Source organism: Cryptomeria japonica, chromosome 5 (genome assembly GCF_030272615.1).
Source record: "Cryptomeria japonica chromosome 5, Sugi_1.0, whole genome shotgun sequence".
Taxonomy (NCBI): domain Eukaryota; kingdom Viridiplantae; phylum Streptophyta; class Pinopsida; order Cupressales; family Cupressaceae; genus Cryptomeria; species Cryptomeria japonica.
In genome coordinates, this window is record NC_081409.1 from 326,444,534 (window position 1) to 326,470,751 (window position 26,218).

General features: G+C 36.5%; 1 protein-coding gene across 1 annotated transcript in view; it reads right to left on the reverse strand.

The window, feature by feature from the left end:
* LOC131875911 (uncharacterized) overlaps positions 1-24,207 on the reverse strand; it is a 47,387-nt gene extending 23,180 nt beyond the window's left edge. Inside the window, exon 1 of the mRNA XM_059220632.1 lies at positions 23,973-24,207. Coding sequence (XP_059076615.1) covers positions 23,973-24,207 — 235 coding nt within the window. The remainder of the gene's footprint in view (positions 1-23,972) is intronic.
* Between the last annotated feature and the right edge of the window lie 2,011 nt (positions 24,208-26,218).

The following is a 26,218-nucleotide window of genomic DNA, read 5'->3' on the forward strand; positions in this document are numbered from 1 at the left end:
AATACCATGACATGGACAGGATTAGCACTACCAACAGTGTTGGCAGGAGTTATCAGTGGGTTCCTATGTTTGGTTAGGGTGACATGAGGGGTGGCTGCAGAGGACACAGGGGCTAGGAGAGATGATCTTGGGGCGGGTCCTTCTAGGGCTCAGACTCCGTCAAGGCCAGTCGGCTCTGAGGGAGGGAATTCATCATAGCCGTAGAGGGCTCCCTATGTATCAGTATTGTACCATTTTTGTATGATGATGTAGACACCTGCGGGTGATTGTAGCCATATGATTTTGACATCATTGTATCATGACACTTTTGATTTATATATACAAGATGATTCTTCTTTGCGGTAGCTATATGCATGTGTACCTATGTGATGAGATGTTCTTATGTGATGCTTATGATATGGATGCAAATATGTATATGATGAAATACAATATTTTTTTTCTTTTATGTTTTTATATGTTATGCTAATGCAAATGTGAATGTATGAAATGGGGATGGATATGACAATGCAAATAACTATTTACATGATGAGAATATAAAATGTTCTAACATGTGTTGTGTGTAGGAGTGATGCAATTGTGATATCTATATGTGTGTATGGAATGCTAACATGTGATAATGTAGGTGAAACTACATGAAATGCAAATGTTTTTGGCGTGTCATTATACTTAGTCATGTGATAGCAGGCTACATGGACTCGAGAAGGACGATGGAAGTCATTCAAGAAAGGGGGATGAAAGACAAAAGATATGAAAGTGAAAGAGCTTCTTGTGCGTTATCATCATTGAGCTTTATTATGGCAAGTAGGTTATGACAATCGAGGCATATGTTCGACCCAGAAAGTCATTGTACCTGTTTGCATGGAGATAAGACAGTCACAAACAAGGAATGCCCTAGTTCATACTAGACTCACAGTGTCCTCATATCCTTGGACAAGTCATAGCATTACTAAGAGACAATCCACAGACAACAAATACAAATAGGTGATGATACCCCATCCTCGCCTTTCTAGTCAAAGACATCCTGGAGATAGAATCTCTAGTCAGAGACATCCCGGAAAAGCTAAAAGACATGTCACCAAAAAAGATGAAATCAAAAGAAAACCAAGACTCAACACCAACATCCACTGTAGCCCTCAAGTTTAGTGTCTCTTGTCACTTGTATAAGTCTTATTTGATTGTGGTCACAATGTTTACTTTCACAAAATGGATAGATAGCATTGAACCATAATGTTGTCTAAGTCTGTTGAAAGATTTGATTTGTTGAAGCCCATTGTTGCTGCTATGTCTCATCTGAAACTGACTGAATCCATGAAACTGATACTTTATTGTGGAGAAGATGAAACTTTATTGTGGATCTATGATGCAAATGTTGCTTTATTGCGGATTATGCGCGGATAGACTGAAGGAAGCTGGAAGAAACTATACTCCTCGAAACATGTGATGTTCTCAGTTCCACACCCATCGCTAGACATAGGATTTGCCTTAGTCACAGATAGGATCTGATTTATTATGGATGGAAAGGGAGGTGAAAAGGGAGGTTTATTATGAATGGCTAACCAATCTTGGGTAGATCAATAACAAGCCATGATGGGAATGGGTAAGTTTATTATGGATGAATTGGTCGTGAGTGTGTGCAAAGTGAAATGATGAAAGAGAATCCTGAAGGAGGGAGGAGCAATGTCTCTACACATGGCACTGGTGACCCAGTTTCACCATGGTACTTGCCCAGGGCGCCACCGAAGTGGTTTTCACCATTGGACGAAATTATTTCTCTTTACTTTTTTCAATGTTTTTTGTGTCACAAAGCACCTGTTTGCCAGGTTTTCACCAAGTAACGATTTTTTTTTGTTTTATAATTTTTTTTGCATTTTTGAATTTTTTGATTTTTTTTTGTATTTTTGAAATTTTTTATTTTTTTGTATTTTTGAAATTTTTGATTTTTTTGTATTTTTTGAATTAGGATATTCCAAAGAGCTATGTGTAGAACCTGCGAAGGTGCATGTTGTTGATAGGATCCTCCAAAGGTTCACCTTCTGTAGTTGAGAGCTAATATGCCCCAGATCCATATGCTGTTGTAATGATGTAAGGACCAAGCCAATTTGGTTTGAACTTGCCCTTCTTCTCTGTGTCTTATTGATTTTTGGGGTTTTCTCTGAGAACCAAGTCCCCTACCTCAAATGTGCGAGGCTTGACTTTGTGATTGTAGCTATGTTGTTCCTTGACTGAATGATGTGTAGCTCGAGTGACTATCTTCCTTGATAAAGGAACTAAGATAGAATTACTAGCGTGTGGACTACGTAGGCCTATATGCGTGTCACCTGCAGAACTTTGGGCATCCCTAATAACAAAGTCCTTCAAGGAAGCTCCATTAAAGGTCCACGATGTATCACCAAAAGGGAATGGATGTGTGGAACAAGTGGATGAGTGATGAAGGCTTATGATTGTGAAAAGAAGTGAAAGTAGGATAGCATGATGGAGACTTAGGATCAACAAGTATGCATTTTAACTTGAAATTTTAGAACTTTTGCCCCCATTTATTTTGATATTAGGGGAGATCATCTCTTTCTCTTTTTTCTTCATATGATTTTTATCCTTGACTTTGATTTTTGCAAAGTCCAATAGCTTTTGATTTTGATTTGGACTAAAGGACTTTTCTTTAGTTTTGACTTTTAGGTTTTTCTTTTCAAAGCTTGATTTATGATCCCCAATGAGTAAGGGCTTTTGTGATTCTTGTTGATCCAAGTCTAGAAGTGGAGTGGAAATAGAATGAGTGGATGGAATGGTAAAGCTATGTGAGTTCTCAAGAGGGCTGGCGATATGCTCAATAGATTTTTTGTTGGAACCACTCTTAGGACTATTGATATCAAGAGCTGCTTGCACCACTAGAGGAGATTTGCATTCAGACTTAGTAGCCACAACACTAAGTGGTTCACACCCAATTCCTTGGTCTTGCATATTGCTTGTATATTGTTCCTGTTGATTGAATACCTTAGGAGATAGTGGGAGTTGATCAACATGAAAAATATACTCACCACATCCCAGGTCTTTAACCTTGAACTTTTCTTTGATTTCTGCTTGTTTTGATGTAGAAGCTTTGAAGGATTCTAGATCCACATATGTTGATGAAGGAATAGCTTCTTGATTGACTAGGATTGTTATTTCTGATCTAGGTCGCAGATTGTTGCAATATATGAATGGATTTGGGTCAGCTTTGACGATCACTTCAACTCCATTGTGTGGAAACTTGATACATTGATGACATGTAGATGGGACTGCGCTCATTTCATGAATCCATGGACATCCCAAGAGTATGTTTTATGTGAGATCCTGGTCTAGGACTTGACAAACCACATCCTTTGTAACTGGTCCAACCCTGAGAGGCAAGGTGACTGTGCCTTTGGATGAATGCTCTTCATCATCATATGCCTTGATGGTAATTTTGTTTGTAGAATTCACAGCTTTATCTGAATATCCGAATTGTTTAATAGTGCTCAATGTACAAATGTTTAGACCTGCTCCTCCATCTATCAGGACTCGTTTTATTCGATGTTTGTGTATGAAGGCTTCAATGTGTAATGGTGTATTATGTGGCTGACTTATGGAGGCGTCATCGGCTTCTGTGAATGTAAGAGAGTGTGGAATGGAGAGGTATCCCACCATGGCTTGAAACTAGTCCACATTCAGATCAGTAGGAATGACAGTTTCTCTCAAGATTTTGTCAAGAATGGCTTTATGTGCGGGAGATATGCGTAAGAGCTCAAGGATGGAGATGAGCACAGGTGTCTTCCCTAACTGTTCTACAAGGTCATACTCAGGTTTGGTTGATGAGGAAGCAGTATTTTTAGTTGGAGCACCTTGCAAAGTGAATTTACCTCGGCGGGTTGTAACATGACATTCAGAGGTAGGTTCAGAAGAAGATCCACCGCCTTTCAAAATGATCTTGGGTCTCTGGGTAGAATTCTTAGGGGTTTTGTCCTTGATGATAATGGTAGAGACATAATTGTCCATTGATATGTGATTGATAGTTGAATCATAGTTATAAGATGCTCTGGTATAGTTGGTTTGGTCATCTGTGACTTTAGCTTTTCCTTTGTCATGTTTCGGGAATGGTTCCTTAAACATCTCATGTTCTTGATTGGATGATTGTCCTTCAATCTCAATGTCACCTCTATCAATGAGATCTTGTATGATGTTCTTCAGTCGATGGCAATTTCCTGTCTTATGACCCTTGCTCTTATGAAATTCACAATATTCATCATCATTCCACCAATTTGGTTTAACCTTTGGTTCATATGGAGGAAAATCTGGAATAGTGATTACCTTGTTTGCCACTAGCTTTTTGAAAACTGACTCAAGTGGTTCTCCCAATGGAGTGTACTTCCTTCGTGATTTAGAAGTTGTTTGAGTATTCACCTGATTTGATCCGGGAAAAATGAATTTGGGTCACACTGTATTGGCATCAACAACACCATCATTGACTGTGTTCTTGTTTTTATTCCAAAATCTTGGCTTGTCTTTTCCTTTAAAGTCATCTTTGTTTTCCTTGAATATCTTAATGACTCCTTGTTCAATTAGGACCTTTTCTATCGCTAAGCCTTTTTCAATGACGTCCTTGAAGGTGGACAAACAAGCTTTCCTTAAGTCATAACCAATCTCTTTGTTAACATTTTGGGTGAACATTTCTACCATTTGTTTTTGTGGAATTTTACAAGAGCATCTGCTGGCTAGATTCCTCCATCTTTGTAAAAATGATGCAAAAGACTCTCCCTCTTTTTGCTTGGTGTTGCACAAAGTAGTGACTGATATGTCTATCTCTATATTGTAGGAGAAATGTTGAATAAATGCCTCTGCTAAGTCACCCCATGACTTAATTCCAAGTGGAAGTTGGGAGAACCATTCCATAGCTTGATCGCCTAGGCTCTGTGGGAATAATCTCATCAAATATGTCTCTTCTGCTGCTATCTCAATGCAAGCTATGAAAAACTATCTTATATGTGCCTTAGGATCCCCTTTTCCTCTATACTTATCAAACTTAGGTGTCACAAAGTGTGTAGGAAAAGGAGGCATTGGAATGCTCTTGTCAAATGGATAAGGACATATGTCTCTCATTGTGTATGTTGGCTTTGGTGCATTTATGTCCTCAATTTTCTTTTGTAAGTCCCTGATTTGTTGCTCCAAATTGCTCTTAGGTGGAGATCGACTTTTTGGACCATACCCTATGCTTGAGGCATCAATTGGAGGAGGAGCATGTTGCATATATGGATGATATTGATCATACACATGATCATATGGAGGAGGTCTATAGTGATGCTGCATATATGGACCACTTGGTATAGATTCATGTTGAGGAACGAAATATCTATTTTGTCCATGTATACCATACTCTATAGGCATGTCATGTTCTAATGTGTTGCCCCCAAATTTGACGCGGGGTTTCCTTGTGTCCAAATTTTGAGCATGCCTTTGAATATCCAATTACTTTGGTGGTTGATCCTTAGCATTGATATGTGATTGAGCATATTTCTCTGCATAAGACTTCCATAATGGTCTGCAAAGGTGAGTATCATATGCTTGACCATGTGTATGTGGGACCTCTGGTTTTTGAAACAAAGATGATGGTGATTTAGGCACAAGATGTGGTCTTCTATTGCCTCCACTATTAGGCCTCCTTTGATCCATGTTGGAGTGAGGTTGTTGCAAAGGTCGATTTTCCATTATTCGAGACATGTCAAAATCATGAGGTATCTTGGCTCCACTTTGTGCCATCATTTGTAAGAAGTATTGTCTATCCCTCCTCATTATTTCCTCAACCAATCGATTGAAACGGGGATCCAAAATGGATTCTTCCACATCTACTGAATGTACTGAAAAGTTGTCCATATCATCATTGTGTGTATCATTGTTGTTTGTACTGTCCATGTTCTCAACATTTGCAATGTTTCTATAGGCATCCATGTCAGGTAATGTAGTATGATCAGAATTGAAAAAGATATCATTGTCATACTCATAAGAACTCATGTTTGCGGACTCTTGAGCCTCTTTAGTTTCTCTCCTAGATTTTTGGGAACGGGTTTCAACCATGAACTAGGTATTGATCGAGATGTGTGAGACTAGATGAAAATGAAAAAAGTATGGAAGACCAAGAGTTGGATGGAATGTAAATGAATTTGAGGTGTACTTGCAATGTCCAAAGTGTAAGACCAAGTATGTATGTAGTAGAGTAGGTGTGACTTCCAAAAAGATGATAGTTTCTCTTGATGAGGTAAGTTGACCTTGACTCTAAGTAAGACCAAATGAGACCCAAAGGTGATAGACCTTGATGAGGGACCACTTAGCAAAATGTTGTTGTATGTAGTGTGTTGACAAAGTATGATGAGGACAAGCAAGTGACCTTTTGACTCAAGTTTAGACAAATGTAAATTTAATGCAAGATGTAAAGCAATGATGGACTTTGTGAGACCCAAAGACAAGTTGAATGCTAGATGAAAACCTAGAGAAACAACCTAGGAAGCTCAAGAATTCTGAAACTAATTGCTCTTGTTTGTTGGACTGTAAAATTTTTCCAATTTGTGAAGTTGTTGGTTGTGACCAAATCTAAATGTTTGGCTGTTTTTCGTGACAAGAGGACACAATGTTGATGAGGACTCAATGTTTGCAAGTGTTTAGACTCAAAATGACTCCAAGAAAAGTGTGTTGTTTGATGTAAAAAATGTTTTGCATACACTTGAAGACACAAAAGACACAATGTTTTGTTGTTTGGTCTTGAATGTTTTGAATGTTTAAAATAAGTCAAGCACAATTTTTATGGCTGGCCAAGACAATAGTTGTTGATCCCACATGAGGTTTTACCCTTGAGGCTACGCTATTCAGAGCAGATACTTAGATGCTTGACCTCACTGGCTCCACCCTTGGCACTCACTTCTAGGGTCAGCCAAGCATCAGTCCCCACAAAAACTCCTCGTGGTGAACTTTGTATCTCTACTAAGAACCGTATGTGTGTGGGCCGCTACCAGAGGTCCGACCTCCTGCCTCAACAACTAGAAGGATTTTGGCTTCTAAAACAAAAAGGTGCTAGTAAGGGCATCCGCTCATGTGGCCATACATGTGGCACTTTCAGCTCTGTAAATACAGAAGGCTCCCAGTCGGTAGGGGTTACGCCCTACAACTAATCAAATAAATTTGATCAAACGGGTTTATGGGGAGACATAGTGTCGGTATGAACTAATCAGCACACGTTATCCATAGTTTTCACCATGAATACAGTTGTTTATAGTGGTTCAGAAGAGGTGGGTTTTCCTCACTACCACTTGGGTCATTCTCTTCTCACTAGTAGTCCTAATGACCACACAGAAAGATAGGCCCTCTAAAGATTAAACAAAAAGAGCCTATTGCTCAAGACACAAAAGACAATGATTCAATTTTAGTGCACCAATTGAAGTGTTTGCTAGTCTATGAAAACAAGGCACAGAATAAAAATCCAAAAACCCTTGCCAAGGACCTGCAACAAAGATTTATTAGTAGTTTGGATTGTTTCAAATGATCACCCCTTCCTGCAAGCACACAAGTTAGGTAAATTTTAGATCCAAAAGACTTTGTGAAATAGGGGCCTTCAACAATGCGTTTTGTTGACCAATTCAAAGATCTGATTCATCATAAAAAAAAGACCACCTGTAAAATTTCAAGAGATTTCCAAAAATGTAAGAAAATCCAAAAAATTTGCTAATTTGATCCAAAAATTAATTTTTTATGAAAAATCATAAAAAATTCATATAAAATGCAAAATCAATCTAAAAAATCTGAAATTTTTATTGGAGAGTCCTGATGGTCTTCCAAACCTACATAAAAAAATTTCTGCAACAAATCCAAGCAGTTTGTGAGATACGAGTAAAATAATGCAAAACCCTAATTTTCAAAGATTTGATTTTTGAGGAATGATTTTGCATCAAATTTAAAATCACAAAAAATAGATCCTGTGTATAATTCTGAGAGATTTCCAAAAATGTAAGAAAATCCAAAAAATTTGCTAATTTTCTCTCAAAATTAATTTTTTATGAAAAATCATAAAAAATTCATATAAATTGACAAAATGATTCCAAAAATCTGAAAGTTTTACTAAATCCTTATAATACGTTTCCTGACCTTTACAAAAAATTTGATATCAAAAATCGAAGCCGTTTGTGAGATCTGATCAAAATAAAAATAAAAACCTTAATTTTTAAAAATTCAATTTTTAGGGAAATATTTTGCATCAAAATTAAAATCACAAAGAACAGATCCTATGTATAATTATGAGAGATTTCCAAAAATATAAGAAAATCCAAAAAATTCTCTCATTTGCTCTCAAAATTAATTTTTTATGAAAAATCATAAAAAATTCATAGAAAATGAAAATGTGCTCCAAAAATTCTGAATTTTGTATTGAGAGCTTCTGATTCTTTCTTCAACCCGCAAAAAAAATTTGGTACAAAATTGCCTAGCCGTTTGTGAGATATGATCAAATCTCTCCAAGATCTTGATTTTGTGTCCAAAACCCTAGCTGCACAAGGTTATTCTCCAAATTGTTTTACAAAACAACAATATAGGGTTAGAAAAATCTGTAAAAAACACATATCTAACAAAAATACATGTCCCATAGGGTGTTCCAAAATGTATATGGTGAAAATGGATAATAACAATGTTGAAAGACTAAATAGATTCAACCACAAAACCCTAGCCTTACAACAACAAAAATCCATCATAACATATGAAGATTACCTAAGACAATGCAAATCAAATGAAATCACAAAGATTATACTATCACATGTCCAATAGGGTTTGGATCTCCATTCTTCCTATCTCCATTGATATTGCTTGATATATTTTCTCTCAGATTTTATGTGCACAAGAGCTCAACAAAGAATGGAATGTGGTTGCAAGTAGGATCGCCTATGTTCAAAAGCGTAGTGTAGTCAAGTAGTCAACAGGGGGTGCATAGATTGATTGATTAGGGTTGATAATGAAGGAAGCATCTTCTTATATAGAAGACACTATAAGAAATGGAGGGATAAGATTGAGAGGTGTAAAAGATAAATGGTCGGTTATGATTAGAGGGTAGGTATAGAAAATAATAAAATAATGAAAGGGGTAGGTAGTGTATGAATTAAGAGATGAATGACATGTGTCATGGGTAGAAAAGGTTAATGAATTAATTAAATAAATAAAGATTTATTTAATTAATAGAAGGAGTGAGATCAATTAAATAAATAAGATATTTATTTAATTTAGGAAAAGGATAATTTAAATAAATAAATATATTTATTTAAATGAGAAATAAGGCTAGAAGAGGATAAATGAATTAATTAAATAAATAAAGATTTATTTAATTAATAGAAGAATTAAGCTTAGATAATTAAATAAATATTTATTTAATTAGACTGGACAATTTTGGGTGTCTACAAGGATTAATTGAAATAATTGAGAAATCAGATTCAGTTAACCTTGAGATAGATTTCAATTATAGTTTAAATTGAAATGCATTTTGATTATAAGTTCAATTTGCATTGGTGATAGAATTAATTCATTCCATGCACTTGTGATAAAAATAGGTAATTACATGTGATTATTTGATTTATTCAAGAAAAAAGTCCTTTCAATGCAACTGAACTTCTTTTTCTCAAAAACTTTGAGTTCCAATTTTAGAGAATGAAATAATATCTCAAGTTGATTTCTCTTAATTCAATTCTTTTATTTTATTTTCAATTTAACTCTTTCTTTGTGTATTGATTCCTCTTTTGTACTAAATTAATTCATTTTTTATGATTAAATGGAAAATTTATTAATTAATTAAATATGCTAAGATATTTAATAAATTAAATAGGATAATTGATCAAAATGATTTTCTTGGAATGATTTAATTAATTAAATAAATATTTAATTAATATTGAGTAATTGATTTGCCATGTAATATTTGATGATTGAAGAATTAATAATGTGCTCAAGATTGATTTAATTGCCTTTGGTTAGGACCTTGGTGATTTTGTCGATATTAGGGGCCCATGGTTTAGATGACCAATTTTAGGGTATTAAAATTAGTTCCATCAAATCTTAGACTCTCATTCTTGAAAACAACAGTTGTCATCCCATATCTCTTCAAGTGGTCAAGCTCCTTCCAAAGGATCTAGCTCTAATACCAATTGTTGGCAAAAACAATGCAGGAAAATTGAGAGGGGGGGATGAATCAGTTTTCACCAAACTTAATCAAATTAACCTCTACTTCAAATCTGATCAAGAATAGCAATAGCAAAGATAAACACCACATCAACAGTACACATAGATTTTTGATGTGGAAAACCCAATTAAGGGAAAAACCATAGTGGGAACCTACCCACAATATGATGATACTCTATAGTAGTATATGTAAATATTACAATGGGAAATGCACATGCATTCAGATACACTACTTGGAGCTCACTGCTCAAAAAAACAAACGGCTAAAACCCTGGGAAGGCTAACTATCTTACAAAGATCAGACAATAATCTAGATTACATGAACTGAAAGAACAACATCTCCAAATGCCTGATCACAGTTCCAGTTAAGCACACTGTTTGCACAACAACACTTCTCTGCTCATGTCCACTACCAAAAGATCATTTTTCTTGTTCGCACATATAGTACTCTTATAGATCATAGACACAACTATAGACATGCATCTTACATGATTACAATGCGTATTTATACAAATCATCAACCTTAACCTCAAGGTCAGCTCAGCACAAGACCTAATTACAAAATTACATCACATGATGCATGAATCCATATGTGGACCAATACAATGTTGGCAAGGACATAGCATGGACCCAAATCAAATCATTGAACACACAACACCACCAAATATCTCATCAAGATCATCTGCAACACGTAATAACCATTGGGTTAGCCAGAAAGTTGTGTAACATGGAAATACCACTGGACCAATAAAATCAATAATGTGCATCATGATCAACGCAAACCACCAAAACACATAGAAAACAATCAAAGAACGTAAAAAATCAACGTGAATAGATCCACAACAACTCAGATAACAAGAATCTTTATTATTTCATCACCAGAGCTCAAGAACACCAACAACAAACTAAAAGATACACTTGTGAAGTTCCAAATCATGAACTATCCAAATTGAGGACACACATGAACGTCCCAAACACTCTCCAAAATCCGCACAACATAAAGAATCAATTCCGAAGCAATACAATCTAGAAATCACAACTCTGCAATACAAAACCAATAGAAAAACCAATCATCACACTAGATCACATAACTTGATCAAATTACCTTCCATAACACTTAAACTCATATTGAATCAACTAGAGATAAGTATCTCAGAACCCATTAATCCGCATCAGCACATTTGCAACCAAACCAACTCTCTGCAACACACGAATATGTTGACATCAATGACAACAACACATTCCAACAACTCTAATATCCAACATCAAACATGTATCAGATGGATGTATGGATTGGAGAGGAATGATTATGGAGGATAAATCTCTCCATATTCTAATTTTTAGATGGACATATGTTCTAAGTTATTTGTGCCCATGTTCAAGGATAATGTAGCTACAAGATGTTGTAGAGGAATGTGTTGCATTCCTCAACTTGCTAGTACTAAAAAGATGTTGTGGATCATTAATTTATGTTTCCTGACACTTTATATTTCTTTTGTGATGGTCTCTAAGTCTTTTTTTTTTTTTGGATTAAAATTTTGGGTAAAATGGATTGGTATGAGTAAATCGTTTTAACTTGAGAAGCTGACATGTGTTTTCGATGAGAAGTCGCATGTGGTCAGTGTAGAACCTTTTTGGAGATATTTGGAAGGTGTTTCTACATGGTGTAAATTGTCATATGTTTATTTTTCCTTTTGATTTGTTTTATAGATCATTTTAGAGTTGAAAGTGCATATACAAGCTACATCTTTTATAAGATGACCTAATAGAAGATACTGAAGATCCAATTGGTATATAAAGAAACAAATATTTGAGTAAATTATGTATGATGTGAGTCTAAGATTATGTATGACATGCAAAAAAAAATGTGCAGTAATACAAAGGTTTAGATTGGTACAGTGCAGCAATGAAGGCTAGTTGAGATTAGTATTAAACCATGAACTATTATTTGCATTTAGTAGATGTTATTCTTTTTTAGTTCAATCTATTAAATTTATTGTATTTGGACAAATGTTTTGTATCTTGCCCTAAAGAAGTGATATTCAATTGTACAAGTCTTTTGTATCTTTCTCTAAGGTTGTGCGCCTTAGCTTGCAAGTTCGGAGTAGTGAGCTCCCTGGCTTGTGGCCTAAAACTTTGTAAGCATATTCATACATATATTGTGAGCATGATTATCATTGTGGTTTTTCATAGTTTGGCTTTTCCACGTAAAATCCTTGTGTTCTTGTGTGATTGTACTTTCTATTTCAATTATTTACTTTCATGTATGATATTCTAACGACAATAGAATGAATGACTTAATCTAATCAAGTTCTAGTATGCATTGATTCACCCCCCCTCTTAGCATCCGGTAGTGTTCAACACCATGTCCTTTGGTGCATTTGTTCAACTAACACTCTTTATTCTTGGATCTGGCTAATAATTGTATTGTGTTGTTGATATCAAGCACTTCACATTTGATCGACTCATTTTGTTTGGAGGCATTCATTATGATTCAAGCTCTTTAAAATTAGGACATAAATCGACAATTGTTTCAAGCCTTGAATATTGCCAAAGCCTATTTTGTTATTTTGACAAGTTCCAGGCATGAGCCGCAAGCCCATGTAGCATTGGCCTGAGCTTAATTTCTTAGCATTATGTTACATGTTGTCATTGATGTCAAATCATGTGGTCCAGTTAGGTTCAAGAATGTATATTGAGCAATAGTGGAAGTTTGGTACATATGTGATGTTGATGGTCATTTGGTGATTTCCTGGAAGATTTGGCTTTTCGTAAAATGTGTTGTTGATGTTACTTAGTGCTATTTTAGGTCTAGCTTGATCTAGAAGTCAAGGTGTTGATCTAAAAGTCAAGGATGTATAATATTGCTTCTGTTTTAGGTTTGACATTAGTAATATATGTAACGTGTTGATATGTTCGATGAGGAACATTATGATGTGGTCTACTTCTCATTCTTTCCCACCACCAGAATGTTTAGTAGTGACCTATTTTACATCTTTGTCTTGGCCAACTTGGAAGATTATGTTTTTCTGGAGACAATATATGTATGTTTATGATATGGAGGAGTTAGTGTGGCATTTTTTGTAATGGCTAATTGTGTAGAAGATATGCAAGATTGAAATAATCTAATTGTTTTTGTGAAGTGTGTTGTGGATAGATACCGGGAGTAGTTCCAGTAGTGTAGATTGTGTCTCAATGGTGGAATTTCTTTTCTATCTTTCCTTCTTTAGCAGTTAGCCTTTCTGGGTAGTGAGACCTCTTACAGTGAGCCTTTTTGGGTAGTGAGTCCTCCTGCAGTGAGCCATCCTTTGTAAAAGTCACCTTAACCGATGTCACCTTAACTGGTGTTTTCATATTGAGAATTAGTATTCTCTATTGTTTGTCCCTTCTTAGGTTTTCCACATAAATCCTGGTGTTCATTGTGTATGGTTTACTATGTGCACATGCTATGATGTTTTATTTATTTTGATTAATTCTGCTAATTGTTCTAGATCTGTAAATAAAGTTTAAAGAATATATTAAGTGTTAGTTGATTCACCCCCACCCCTCTCAGTTGCCTATATATTCAACAATTGGTATCAAAGCTTTGGTTCCTTGATATAGAGATTAACCACTTGAGGTAGATCTTGATCCGATGACACACACGTTATTGATTCCTATCTTTGAAGGATCTAATTATAGTTTTTGAAAAGTTAAGATGAGAGGTTATTTGGTTTCTTTGGGTTACAACAATTGGAAGGCGGTGGAGACTAAATATGTACAACCGGAAAATAATCTTACAACTCCGGATGAGATTCAATCCTATGAATAAAATGAAAAGGCAAGGTATGCTATCTTTAGTGCATTATCAAAAACTAAATTGACAAAAGTTATTTCCTTTAATACTGCTTATGAGGTTTGGCAAAAGCTAAAATATATCTATGAAGGAAATGAGAGAGTTAAGATGACAAAGAGGTTGACAACTAAGAAAAGGTATGAAAACTTGAAGATGAAGAAGGAGAAGATATAGTAAGCTATATTGAGAAGATTAACAGTGCAGTGAATGAAATCAGAGAACTCTAAGGCACTTTGAATGATGATGTATTTGACAAAATCTTGATGACTCTACTGGTGAGTTACAGTGATAAGATCTCAGCTATTGAAGAAACCTATGATCCGAAGAAGTTCACTAGAGAGCAACTATTTGGTACAGTGACTGCATTTGAAGTGAGAAAGTTTGGAAAGGACAAAGACAAATCAAAGACAACATTCAAAGCATTTGAAGATGGTCCATATGATGACGATAGCCTAGATGAGATGGACGAAAGCTTTGTGAGGAAATTGAAGAAAGGCATCGGCAAGTACAAAGGTATGTTACCCTTTAAATGTTTTAGATGTGGAAATATTGGTCATATAGCTACTAGATGTCCAAAAAAGGGAAAAAGACAAAAGCTTAGGGAAAAAAAGGAAAGTTCAATAAGAAAGCTTATTATGTTAAGGTTGATGTTGGCATTTCAAATGATGAATCAGATTATGAAGAAGGCGATTGTTTGTTTTTGGTAGAAAAGGATACACCTAGGTTTGACATTTCTAAGAGTGTTGCTACTGCATTTCATGCAAAAATTTCTTCTACGTGTACAAGAATATGTGTACGAGTATGAGGAAAATACTACATGAATGTTCCTTTAGGGTTAGGGTTATTCTTTGTTAGCCAAATTTGTATGTTACCCTAAAATTACATGTTAAAAGTGGTTGGAATGCATAAGACTGATGAATAATGATGAACAGTAAGTACTCAGCAGATACTGAGAGGGGGGGTGAATCAGTATAGACAAAAATTTCTCTAAACCACTTTGACTGTAAAGATTGCACAAACTAGTAAACAGTGTCACCGATCTAGAACAGGGCACTACCGGTAAAACACGGTGAGACTCTGAAACACATAAACTGGTAACACTTAGATCTTCACAAAACCTAATCTCTCCTTTCCACTTCACCCATATGCATAAACAAGTAATACATCAGAAATATAAAGACGATTGGATCAACATGCATTACCACTTAACATAAAACACTAATCATCACATGAAAAAGCATCACACATGACACACTGATTTTTCACATGGAAACCCAACTAGGAAAAACCACGATGGGGATGAATACCAACAAGTTATTTTTTGAACTCTTCTAAAGTCCACTCTGTTAGGAGCCTAGTCCAGTTAAGGACTTTACAATAGGTTCTTCTAGGAACCAATCCTGCTAGGGATCACCCAGTTAAGGGATGGCTAAATACCTAGTTAAAGGTTAGAACCCTGTTAAAGGTTACCTCACAAGAGGATTTGAAGAACTCATTGATTTGAGTCACCATGTTAAAGGATTTACACAAAGCCTATTAAAGCTACCCGGTTAAGGGATTTTCCAACTGCTAAAATGGTTAGAAGTCAATAGGTAATACACTGATCTAATAATAGCACTCAATGCCAAGGCAGATCCACTTTAGTTCCTTTGCTTCTGCAATCACACTCTGCAGGTATCAACACACTTCTCTAGTCTGGCAAGAATTAAGTATCTCTTCACTTGGATATACACATAACATTTGCCAACAACTTCACAATGCAAATCATCATCGACCTTATAGGAAACAAATAGGTCGGTAGCATAAACCCTAAACCCTAAACATTTAGGTTATCAATACAGTCGGTCCAATCCTGACTGTTCAAACACATTGCATTGAATAAAGCAGTCTTGAACAGATCTCAAGACGTTCTCCATCATTCTTTCTTTGTCACTTTTGGAAGCTGATAACTCATCACGTGCTCTCCACCGTTTACTGAAACTTCACACATTCTCGAGGTAGATAGGATCAATCTTCTTCATGCAAGATCCTCAAGGAAATCCTTCATATGCACAAGGTTGACGTGGCAACACGATCTGATCTCCATTTCAATGCTAACCCATCATCGAATGTCGTCGGTCAAATCACACAGACTTGAAATGCATCAATCGGAAACCCTGAAGCTAAGACTACCAACCGGTAGTCATACCAAATGAAACCCCGATACAAAACTTTCCATATACCGGTTCACATTCCAACATACCGCTTCACTTGAACCAACAAACTACTTCACTTTTTCACATATACCGATTCACATCATCATACCGGTTCTCTTGCCAATTTGCTTACTTCAATATACTGGTTCATACTTCAGCATATTTACATCAATGACAACATACAATATCATCATGTCATCACACTCTGCACATATGCCAACAATCTCCCCCTTTGGCATTGATGGCAATATACAAAGATATCTATCCGCTTCACATCTTCTCCTTAATACTGTAGATATCTTCTTTGCTTCACATCTTCTCCCCCTTTGATGAAAATGCCAAAGTGGAGGCACACACATCCATGTTCCACTATGTTGCTCCCCCTGAGGAGTAGCATCCTTCAACACACCAATCCTGAAAAGGTTTGACAATGCAATACCTGACTGATGTGGAGCACATACCTTTAGTTCACCTCTTGAAGGGGCAGCACCCCTAATTCACCTCTTAAATAGGTAAATGTAGCCTTCGATAGAGGCTTGGTGAATATGTTTGCTAACTGCCCTTACTGGAAACATGTTCCAATACAACCTCTTTGTTCTGAACTTTCTCCCTCAAGAAATGATACTTGAGCTCGAAGTGCTTGGTTCTAGCATGCAATACTGGATTCTTGGAAATATCAATTGCACTTTTGTTATCATAAAATATGCTCACCGGTTCAGATACAGGGACTTTGAAACCACTTAGTACATGCTTCATCCAAATTGTCTGAGTATAGTTCATAAATGCTGCTACATATTCTACTTCTGTTGTAGACTGAGAGATACAACTCTGCTTCTTACTCATCCATGAGACTAGTCTACCACCAAGAAAGAATGCACCATCGGTTGTGCTCTTTCGGTCGTCCACATTACTAGCCCAATCGGCATCTGTAAACACTTTGAGGTTGAAACCACTACTGTATGGATACCACAATTCATAGTCTACAGTTCCCTTCAGATATCTAAGAATCCACTTGACTGCTACCAAGTGGGATTCTCTTGGACTTTTCTAGAAACCTACAGCAATGCCCACTGCATGTGCAATGTCTAGCCTGTTGTGTACTACATAGTGCAACTTACCAATCATTGATCGGTATTCCTTCTCATTCACCAACACCAAGTCATCTTCTTTTGACAATTTACAACCGGTCACCATCGATGTACCAACCGGTTTGCTATCTTCCATGCCAAAGGTCTTCAACACCTCTTTGACATACTTGGACTGAGTGATAAAGATATCGTCTTTCATTTGCTATATTTGTAGTCCAATGAAGAACTTAATCTCTCTGATTAGTGACATCTCAAATTCCTTCTTCATCTCATCTGCAAAATCATGACTCATCTTGTCATCTCCACCAAAAATTATGTCATCAACAAATACTTCACAAATCAAAATTTGATCTCCTTCTGACTTCAGATAGATATTGCTATCTTCACTTGTTCTTTCAAATCCAATCTTCACAATATGGGAGTGTAAACGCTCATACCATGCTCTAGGTGCCTGCTTCAATCCATACAAGGCTTTATGTAGCCTACACACCATATCACTGTCTTTTGATAGGTAAAACCCATCTAGTTGTTCTATATACACTTCCTCTTCAATTATTCCATTCAGGAATGCAGATTTTACATCCATCTGATACACTTTGAATCCCTTGAAGGCTACATATGCAAGAAGCATTCGAACTCCTTCCAATATAGCTACTAGAGAAAAGGTTTCTCCGTAGTCTTCTCCTTCTTCTTGAGCATATCCCTTACATACCAATCTGGCTTTGTTTCTTACCACTGTGCCATCTTCATTCAACTTGTTTCTAAAAACCCATTTGGTGCCAATAACATTTTTGTGCTCAGGTCTGGGTACCATAGACCATGTACCATTCTTTTCTATCTGGTCAAGTTCCTCTTCCATAGCCTTGATCCAGTCTTCATCTTTATGTGCCTCTTTAAATGTTTTAGGCTCAAATTCAGAGATCATGCAAGAATTTTCTCTGACCTTTCTTCTTGTAATAATTCTTGCATCCTTATCTCGTATGATCTGCTTTGGATCATGATTTAGCTTTACATACCTAGGAATGATCTTAGCTATTTCCTCTTGCTTTTCCTCTTCATCCTCATCTTCATTAGCATCAACATCTACCGGTGTAGGAGCACTGTTATTGGTACTAGGCTATTTTGCAACCGGTTCCTAGAAGGTTACAACTAGTTCATCTACCACTTGCTCACTATCGGTTTCCTCAGGCTTCTCAGAGGTTTCATCAACTCTAACATTGATACTTTCAACAATTATCTGAGTCCTATTATTAAAACACTTGAGAGCTTTGCTCTTCGTGGAATACCCTAGGAATATTCCCTCATCACATTTTGCATCAAACTTGCTCTGGTGTTCACTCCTCTTGATATAATACTTGCTACCAAACACTCTAAAGTAGCTTACTACAGGAGTCTTACCAGTCCAATACTCATAAGGTGTTTTATCCTTACCTTTCTTGATGAGTACCCGGTTCATAGTGTAGACTGCAGTGCTCACCGCTTCTCTCCAAAAAGTGGGAGCAGCCTTCCCTTGAATCAGCATCGTTCTGGTTGCTTCAACTACAGTCCGGTTGTTCCTTTCTGCTAGGCCATTATGTTGTGGAGTCTAGGGGGCAGACAGTTGCCTCTTGATGCCATTCTCTTCACAGTATTTATTGAATTCTTTAGAGGTGAACTCACCTCCTTGATCGGTTCTAAGGCATTTGATCCTCTTACCACTTTCCTTTTCAACTAGTGCTCTGAAGGCTTTGAACTTTCCAAAAGCTTCAGACTTGTCTTTCAAGAATGTGACCCACGTCATTCTTGAGTAATCGTCAATAAGAATCATAAAGTACCTATCTCCTTGAACACTCCTAGTTTTCATAGGACCACACAAATCAGTATGCACAAGATCAAGTAAATTTTCTGTTGTGAAAGATTTACCTTTAAAGGTTGAGGAAGACATTTTCCCCAGTTGACATTCTCTGCACAGAGGATTCTCCAGTTTGTTCAGCATAGGCAATCCTCTAACTACCTTGATCTTACTGGCCTTCACAATATTATCAAAATTTACATGGCAAAGTCTCCTATGCCATATCCAACTGTCATCAAACTTAGCCATTAGACATTGACTGATATTTGCATTCAACTAAAATAAGTTACCTTTGGTCTGCATACTGGTGGCCATTAGTTCACCACTCTTTGCTTTTATTTTTTACACTCCATCTTTGAATTCCAAAGTGAGTCCATTATCATTCAGGTGAGCAACACTCAGAAGGTTATGCCTGAGACCTTCTACCCAATACACATTATCAGCACTACTTTTTCCATTTAGAGAGATGGACCCTTTTCCTTTTACCATACAAGGTGTATCATTACCAAATTGGACTACACCTCCGTCATACTCTTCCAGAGACAAAAACTTTTTCTGGTCACCAGTCATGTGGTGAGAACAACCACTGTCAATAATCCATTCATTAGTATTATCAAAGCAGGAGACAAGAGCCTTCTTGTCTGACACATCTTCCTTGACAGCTACAAATACTATGTCTTCACTTTCTTCATCTTCTGATTCATCATCAGTGACACCTTCATCAAATGCAACAAGACAGTTTCTCCTATTTCCTCCTTTAAACTTTTTGAACCTCTTCGGTTTGTCCTTATTATCACCATTAGGACAGTTTACAACAATGTGTCCTATCCTATTGCAAGAAAAGCATTTCAAAGGGAGCTTACCTCTGTATTTGTTAGTTCCCTTAGGAAGTCTCTTGGCCAGAAGAGCTTCAAATTCCATCAAGATCTCCTCATCATCCACGTCTCTGCTTTGTCTAGGTTCACAGGTGGTACTAGCTTCTTTACCCTTTCTAGATAGTGCAACATATGCTTTAAAGGCTAAATAAGTCTTCTGAACACTGCCATCATAACTATTTAGCTCATATGCAGTCAACTTAGTAATGATAGAATCTAGGGACACCTTTGTCTTGTCAATAGATCTCAACTCCTGAATAGCGGCAACCCTTATTGCATAGACCGGTAATAAGGTTCTCAAAACTTTGCTAACAATGGTGGAATCATCCATTGTACCTCCTGCACTCTTGATGTCTCCAACAACAATTTTAATCCTTATCCCATATAGTTGAATGGTCTCTCCTTCAACCATCTGCATGCCTTCAAACTTTCCTCTAAGGCTTTCTTCCTTAGCTTGCTTCACATGCTCATCACCACCATAGATAGACTCCAGAGTATCCCATACATCTTTGGGATTGTCTTTTTCCTGAACATCTATAAACTCAACATCATATAGGCTGCTGATAAGAGCTTCCATTACTTGCTCATTCTCCTGAATTTCTCTTCTTTGATCATCAGTGAGAGTACCGGTAGGGACAACATAAGTATTCTCAACATAGCTCCAGTGTTGAGCACCCATGCTTTTAATGTATATCTTCATTATGTCCTTCCATATCTTAAAGTTATCTTTGTTGAACTTAGGACATTCCTCCCTCTTCATAATGAGAATAGGATCTTTTCCTCAAGTGGTTAAGCTTACAACACAGAGGACCTGGAGGATGCTCTGATACCAATTGATGAATAATGATGAACAGTAAGTACTCAGCAAATACTGAGAGGGGGGGTGAATCAGTATAGAAAAAAAATTCTCTAAACCACTTTGACTGTAAAGACTGCACAAACTAGTAAACATTATCACTGATCTAAAACAGGGCACTACCGGTAAAACACGGTGAGACTTTGAAACACATAAACAGGTAACACTTAGATCTTCTCAAAACCTAATCTCTCATTTCCACTTCACCCATATGCATAAACAAGTAATACATCAGAAATATAAAGACCACTGGATCAGCATGCATTACCGCTTAACAAAAAACACTAATCATCACATGAAAAGGCATCACACATGACACACTGATTTTTCACGTGGAAACCCAACTGGGAAAAACCACAGTGGGGATGAATACCCACAAGTTATTCTTTGAACTCTTCTGAAGTCCACTTTGTTAGGAGCCTAGTCCAGTTAAGGACTTTACAATAGGTTCTGCTAGGAATCGATCCTGCTAGGGATCACCCGGTTAAGGGATGGCTAAATACCCGGTTAAAGGTTAGAACCCTGTTAAAGGTTACCTCGCAAGAGGATTTGAAGAACTCATTGATTTGAGTCACCCTGCTAAAGGATTTACACAAAGCTTATTAAAGCTACCCGGTTAAGGGATTTTCCAACTACTAAAATAGTTAGAAGTCAATAGGTAATACACTGATCTGATAACAACACTCAATGCCAAGGCAGATCCACTTTAGTTCCTTTGCTTTTGCAATCACACTCTGCAAGTATCAACACACTTCTCCGGTCTGGCAAGAATCAAGTATCTCTTCACTTGGATACACACATAACATTTGCCAACAACTTCACAATGCAAATCATCATTGACCTTATAGGAAACAAATAGGTCAGTAGCATAAACCCTAAACCCTAAACATTTAGGTTATCAATACAGTCGGTCCAATCCTGACCATTCAAACACATTGCATTGAATAAAACAGTCTTGAATAGATCTCAAGATGTTCTCCATCGTTCTTTCTTTCCCGCTTCTGGAAGCTGATAACCCATCACACGCTCTCCACCGTTTACTGAGACTTCGCACATTCCTGAGGTAGATAGGATCAATCTTCTTCATGCAAGATCCTCAAGGAAATCCTTCACGTGCACAAGGTTGATGTGGCAACATGGTCTGATCTCCATTTTAATGCTAACCCATCACAGGATGTCGTCGATCAAATCACACAAACTTGAAATGCATCAACCGGAAACCCTGAAGCTGAGACTACCAACCGGTAGTCATACCAAATGAAACCCCGATACAAAACTTTCCATATACTAGTTCACATTCCAACATACCACTTCACTTGAACCAACAAATTGCTTCACTTTTTCACATATACCGGTTCACATCATCATACTGTTTCTCTTGCCAGTTTGCTTACTTCAATATACTAGTTCATACTTCAGCATATTGACATCAATGATAACATAAAATATCATCATGTCATCACACTCTGCACATATACCAACAAAGACATTGTAATCGTGTTGTATTGATTTACTAGATAATAAGAAAAGATTGGATAGCTATGTTATGTGGATGTAGCCCATTTTGGGTGGACCACGTTAAATCTCTGTGTTATCTGTGTTGTGCAATTTTCTTCATCTTTTGTGTTTGTATCTACATATAATTGTTAATTTGTATTTTCTTTGGATCTGCCTAAATCCTAACACAAAGTAATTGTACTAACTAACATAGCTCTTCCATCTGGGGTAGCACTAGTTAAGTTAGCAACAATATTATTCTTCACTACCTCCATTATCGAAACTGATCCAATAGAGCATAATCTAGTAACTTGTTCAATCACTTCCTTAGTTATTCTACAAGGTTGTCCTAACTACACAAATTCATCATGAAATATGTTGATTACCATACACACCCATTTCTCATCATAGTAGAAAAAGGAAAATATGTTCTAGACATACATCTTTTCTGCTAGGGTTTTATACTCGGGCTTCAATTCATGGTCGTCATCAATTAATTATTTTTTCTATATAGCAGTGAGGTTTCCATGGTTGTATTCTTTCATTTTAACATGTATAAATGTTGTAACATCCTCAGTTGGTAAAACTCCATATGGAATGGTCAACAATGCACCCATCAGATCATCCTCAGTTGACTTGTTAGGGTGTCGTTTAAACTTGGGACATGACTTAGCATTAACATCAACAATATTTGGTGCTGTCATTGAAAATAAATTTAGTTGCAAAAGCTAGGGTTTAGAAAACTAGGGCACATGAGTACCACAAGTTGCACTTCACTAGAAAGTTTCACACTTGTTTTCCTTGATTTATTTATCTCCTTAGGCTTCAAATGAATGAAATGGTCCTTAGAAAAATTCCTTTTAAGAGTTCATCCAACTTTCCAATGCACACAATAAATGTTTCATGAAAAATCTACTAATAAGTTTGTCTATCATAGTCATCATCCAATGTACCTCAAATCATCGCACTACAGTGTTTCTTATCACAATCTTCACCAAAAGGTAAATTCCATCACTCTACATGTTATATCTTCATGTTGTGATAACAATATCATATTTTTCGGCAGGGAATAATGATCTTCATTTGAGCTCCCCCTGAGCCGAAGCTCTTCAACCTAATTTTTGGAGGATCTTTCTACATCGGAGCTAGGTGCAGTTGCATCTTCTTTCTTCTTCCAAATATTTTTCATCTCATTTTTTACTTCTTCCACATTGATCTTCTTCATAGATTCATTTCTTTTCACTGGATTATCCTTCTTCACACGTTTGTTTCTACAAAATTTCACAAGGTGTCCAAACTTATTGCAATTGTAACACTTAGCATTCCTTTGTCGTATATTTCCTTTTCTCGGTCTAGATCTGCATAGATTAGTCTTATGACCAAAACCATTGCATACATAATAGTGACCATTGAAGGAACTAATTCCTCCATAGTTGTGAAGACCATAATTTGACTTATGCACTGACTATCTTTATGACCAAACTTTTTGCAAGCAAAACACTATCTGGAAAATAATCTAGCATATTGATTCATCCTGTTTCTACATTCTATGTCTTTGTGTCCAAATCTATTGCATGGGGAAAAATTACCATTAAAAGAAAAGTACGTTTGACTATTAGGCTTCTTGACTGGGGGTTTTTCTTTTTGATTCCGGACTTGCTTTTCTTTAGCAGGCTGAACATGTTCTTTCTTCTCAACTGAATTAGATTTGATTTTGTCTTTAGTTTTCTGATGTGAGCATTCACCAATTTCAAATCCTAATCCAATCTTCTCTTTCAGAGTCTTTTGTATAGCTAACATCTCATCAAGCTTTGCAACACTCATTCTAGATTTGTCTTCCCGGTTCTTTGTTTTCTCTGGATCTGATCTTAGGGTTATTACTTGTTTTAGTTTCTTGCACTACTTTGTTTTCCCTTCAGTTATGCCATTTAGACAATCCTTAGTCTTTTTCTCCTCTTCAATTTGGGTCTTCAGATTCACAATCATATCATTTGCTTATTTTAATTCTTCATTAAAAACCTTATGTCTTTGTTTAAATTTCTTCATTTGTTCCCTCAACTTCCTAATGCATTCATTTTCTTCATTGATGTTTTCTTTCGGATCTCTATTCTCATTTTCTGTATTTTCAAGATCTTCAAGAGCTACCATAAGTTCTCCATTTTTATCAAGTTGACATTCTCCTAGGATTTATTCCAAGACAGATCTGGGTGCCATATGTTCAACCTCCAAGACCTCCTTCAAGTTGTTAGGCTCATTCAAAAGACAAGGCTCTTACACCAATTGTTGAACATTCAGGATACTGAAAAGGGGGGTGAATCAATATTCCCTTAAATGAATTAAAACCTTTAAATAACCATCCACATAACATAATTAAATACAGTAAAAAGAAAGGAAACTATGAAACCAACACATAACAATTGACACCAATATTTTTGTGTGGAAATCCCTAAGGGATAAACTGCAAAGATGTCTCGATATATTATAACTGGTTACAAAATATTACAATAGTGTTCACTACACAGCTCACTATTAGAGGGCTCACTACCTAGATAAGGCTCACTATCAAAGGGCTTACTAATCTTAGGGTTAATGTTTTTGGTTGATGCAAGATTACCAAGAACCAGGGATGCTCCTACATCACAACAATAATATGAATGAAAAGAAGCAACATGAATTGAAAGAAACCATTATCTAACATAGGATTTTGAAAAATGTAACTAAGAAGCAATGTAACCACATGCAAAATAGAAAACCAATTAGATTTAGTGAGTTCCATTATGAAATACCTCAAATAATATTTGAAAATAAGAAGATGGAAGTATAGGACATGTTGGGTTCACCAAAATGTGATGGGGGGAAATAAGGTTCACTAGCTTGTATGGGCAAATTAGGAAGCTTAGGCCTATTTATGCTTTAATCACTTTGAGAGGTGAATAATCCACTTGGCCCAAGATGTTCTCAGGCATAAGGTGAATTCAATAGTCCCTTGTGGGGGTACTTGAAAATTTGCAATTAAGGAAGAAGGATGTAAAATAAGGTGACAAGATGACCTTTCTATGTGCATAGGGAGATAGTGAACTAGCAAATCAATTTTGACAAAAGATCTAGTAGAGTAGACTATAACTAACCCACAATCTGAATTTGAGGCAAAAGTGGAGGGAGTAAGGCACCCAACTTGACCTTCTCTCGGGACTAAGGCAATCTGCTCAGTCTATCCCAATAGTTTTAGCTCTCGAATTACAGACTGTAGATCTCCACCTACTTGTTATGTACTTGTTTATGTGGGTGTATCACCTATTCTTGCACACTAAAAAGAGAGAAAATGTTGGGTAGAAAGGGGTTTTCCTAATTCAAACCCCAGTTTTGGAATTTACCATGAAATTGAATTGAAATGTACTTGAAGGGAAAGAGTGTTGATATATAGCAGAGGCTAGATATGAGAATGATAATGTCTTATACCTTGATGATTCAAATGTTTCTTTGAAGGCGATCACAAATATTGATGCAATAGCATGGCTTCACAAAAGACCTAGAAGGACAATACAAAAGACATGCTTGCATGAAGGTTGTTGAAGGTTGCCACAATGAAGAATATAGTGTGATGAAATTCCTTGAATACTTGAATTGAATTGCCTATGGTTCTCCTCCTGTGCTTAGTTCATGATTACCCCAAAAAAGGGAGGATACCTTGCTTATATACCTCTCCCTAGTATTTTGAGGTGAAAAACTCAGAGTAGGCCAACACAAGAAAATATTTCCCACTTAACCATGTTGACCATTATGTGGTTTGAATTTGGGGCCAAACATTGGGGAGCAGGGCACCCTAATTAGCCCA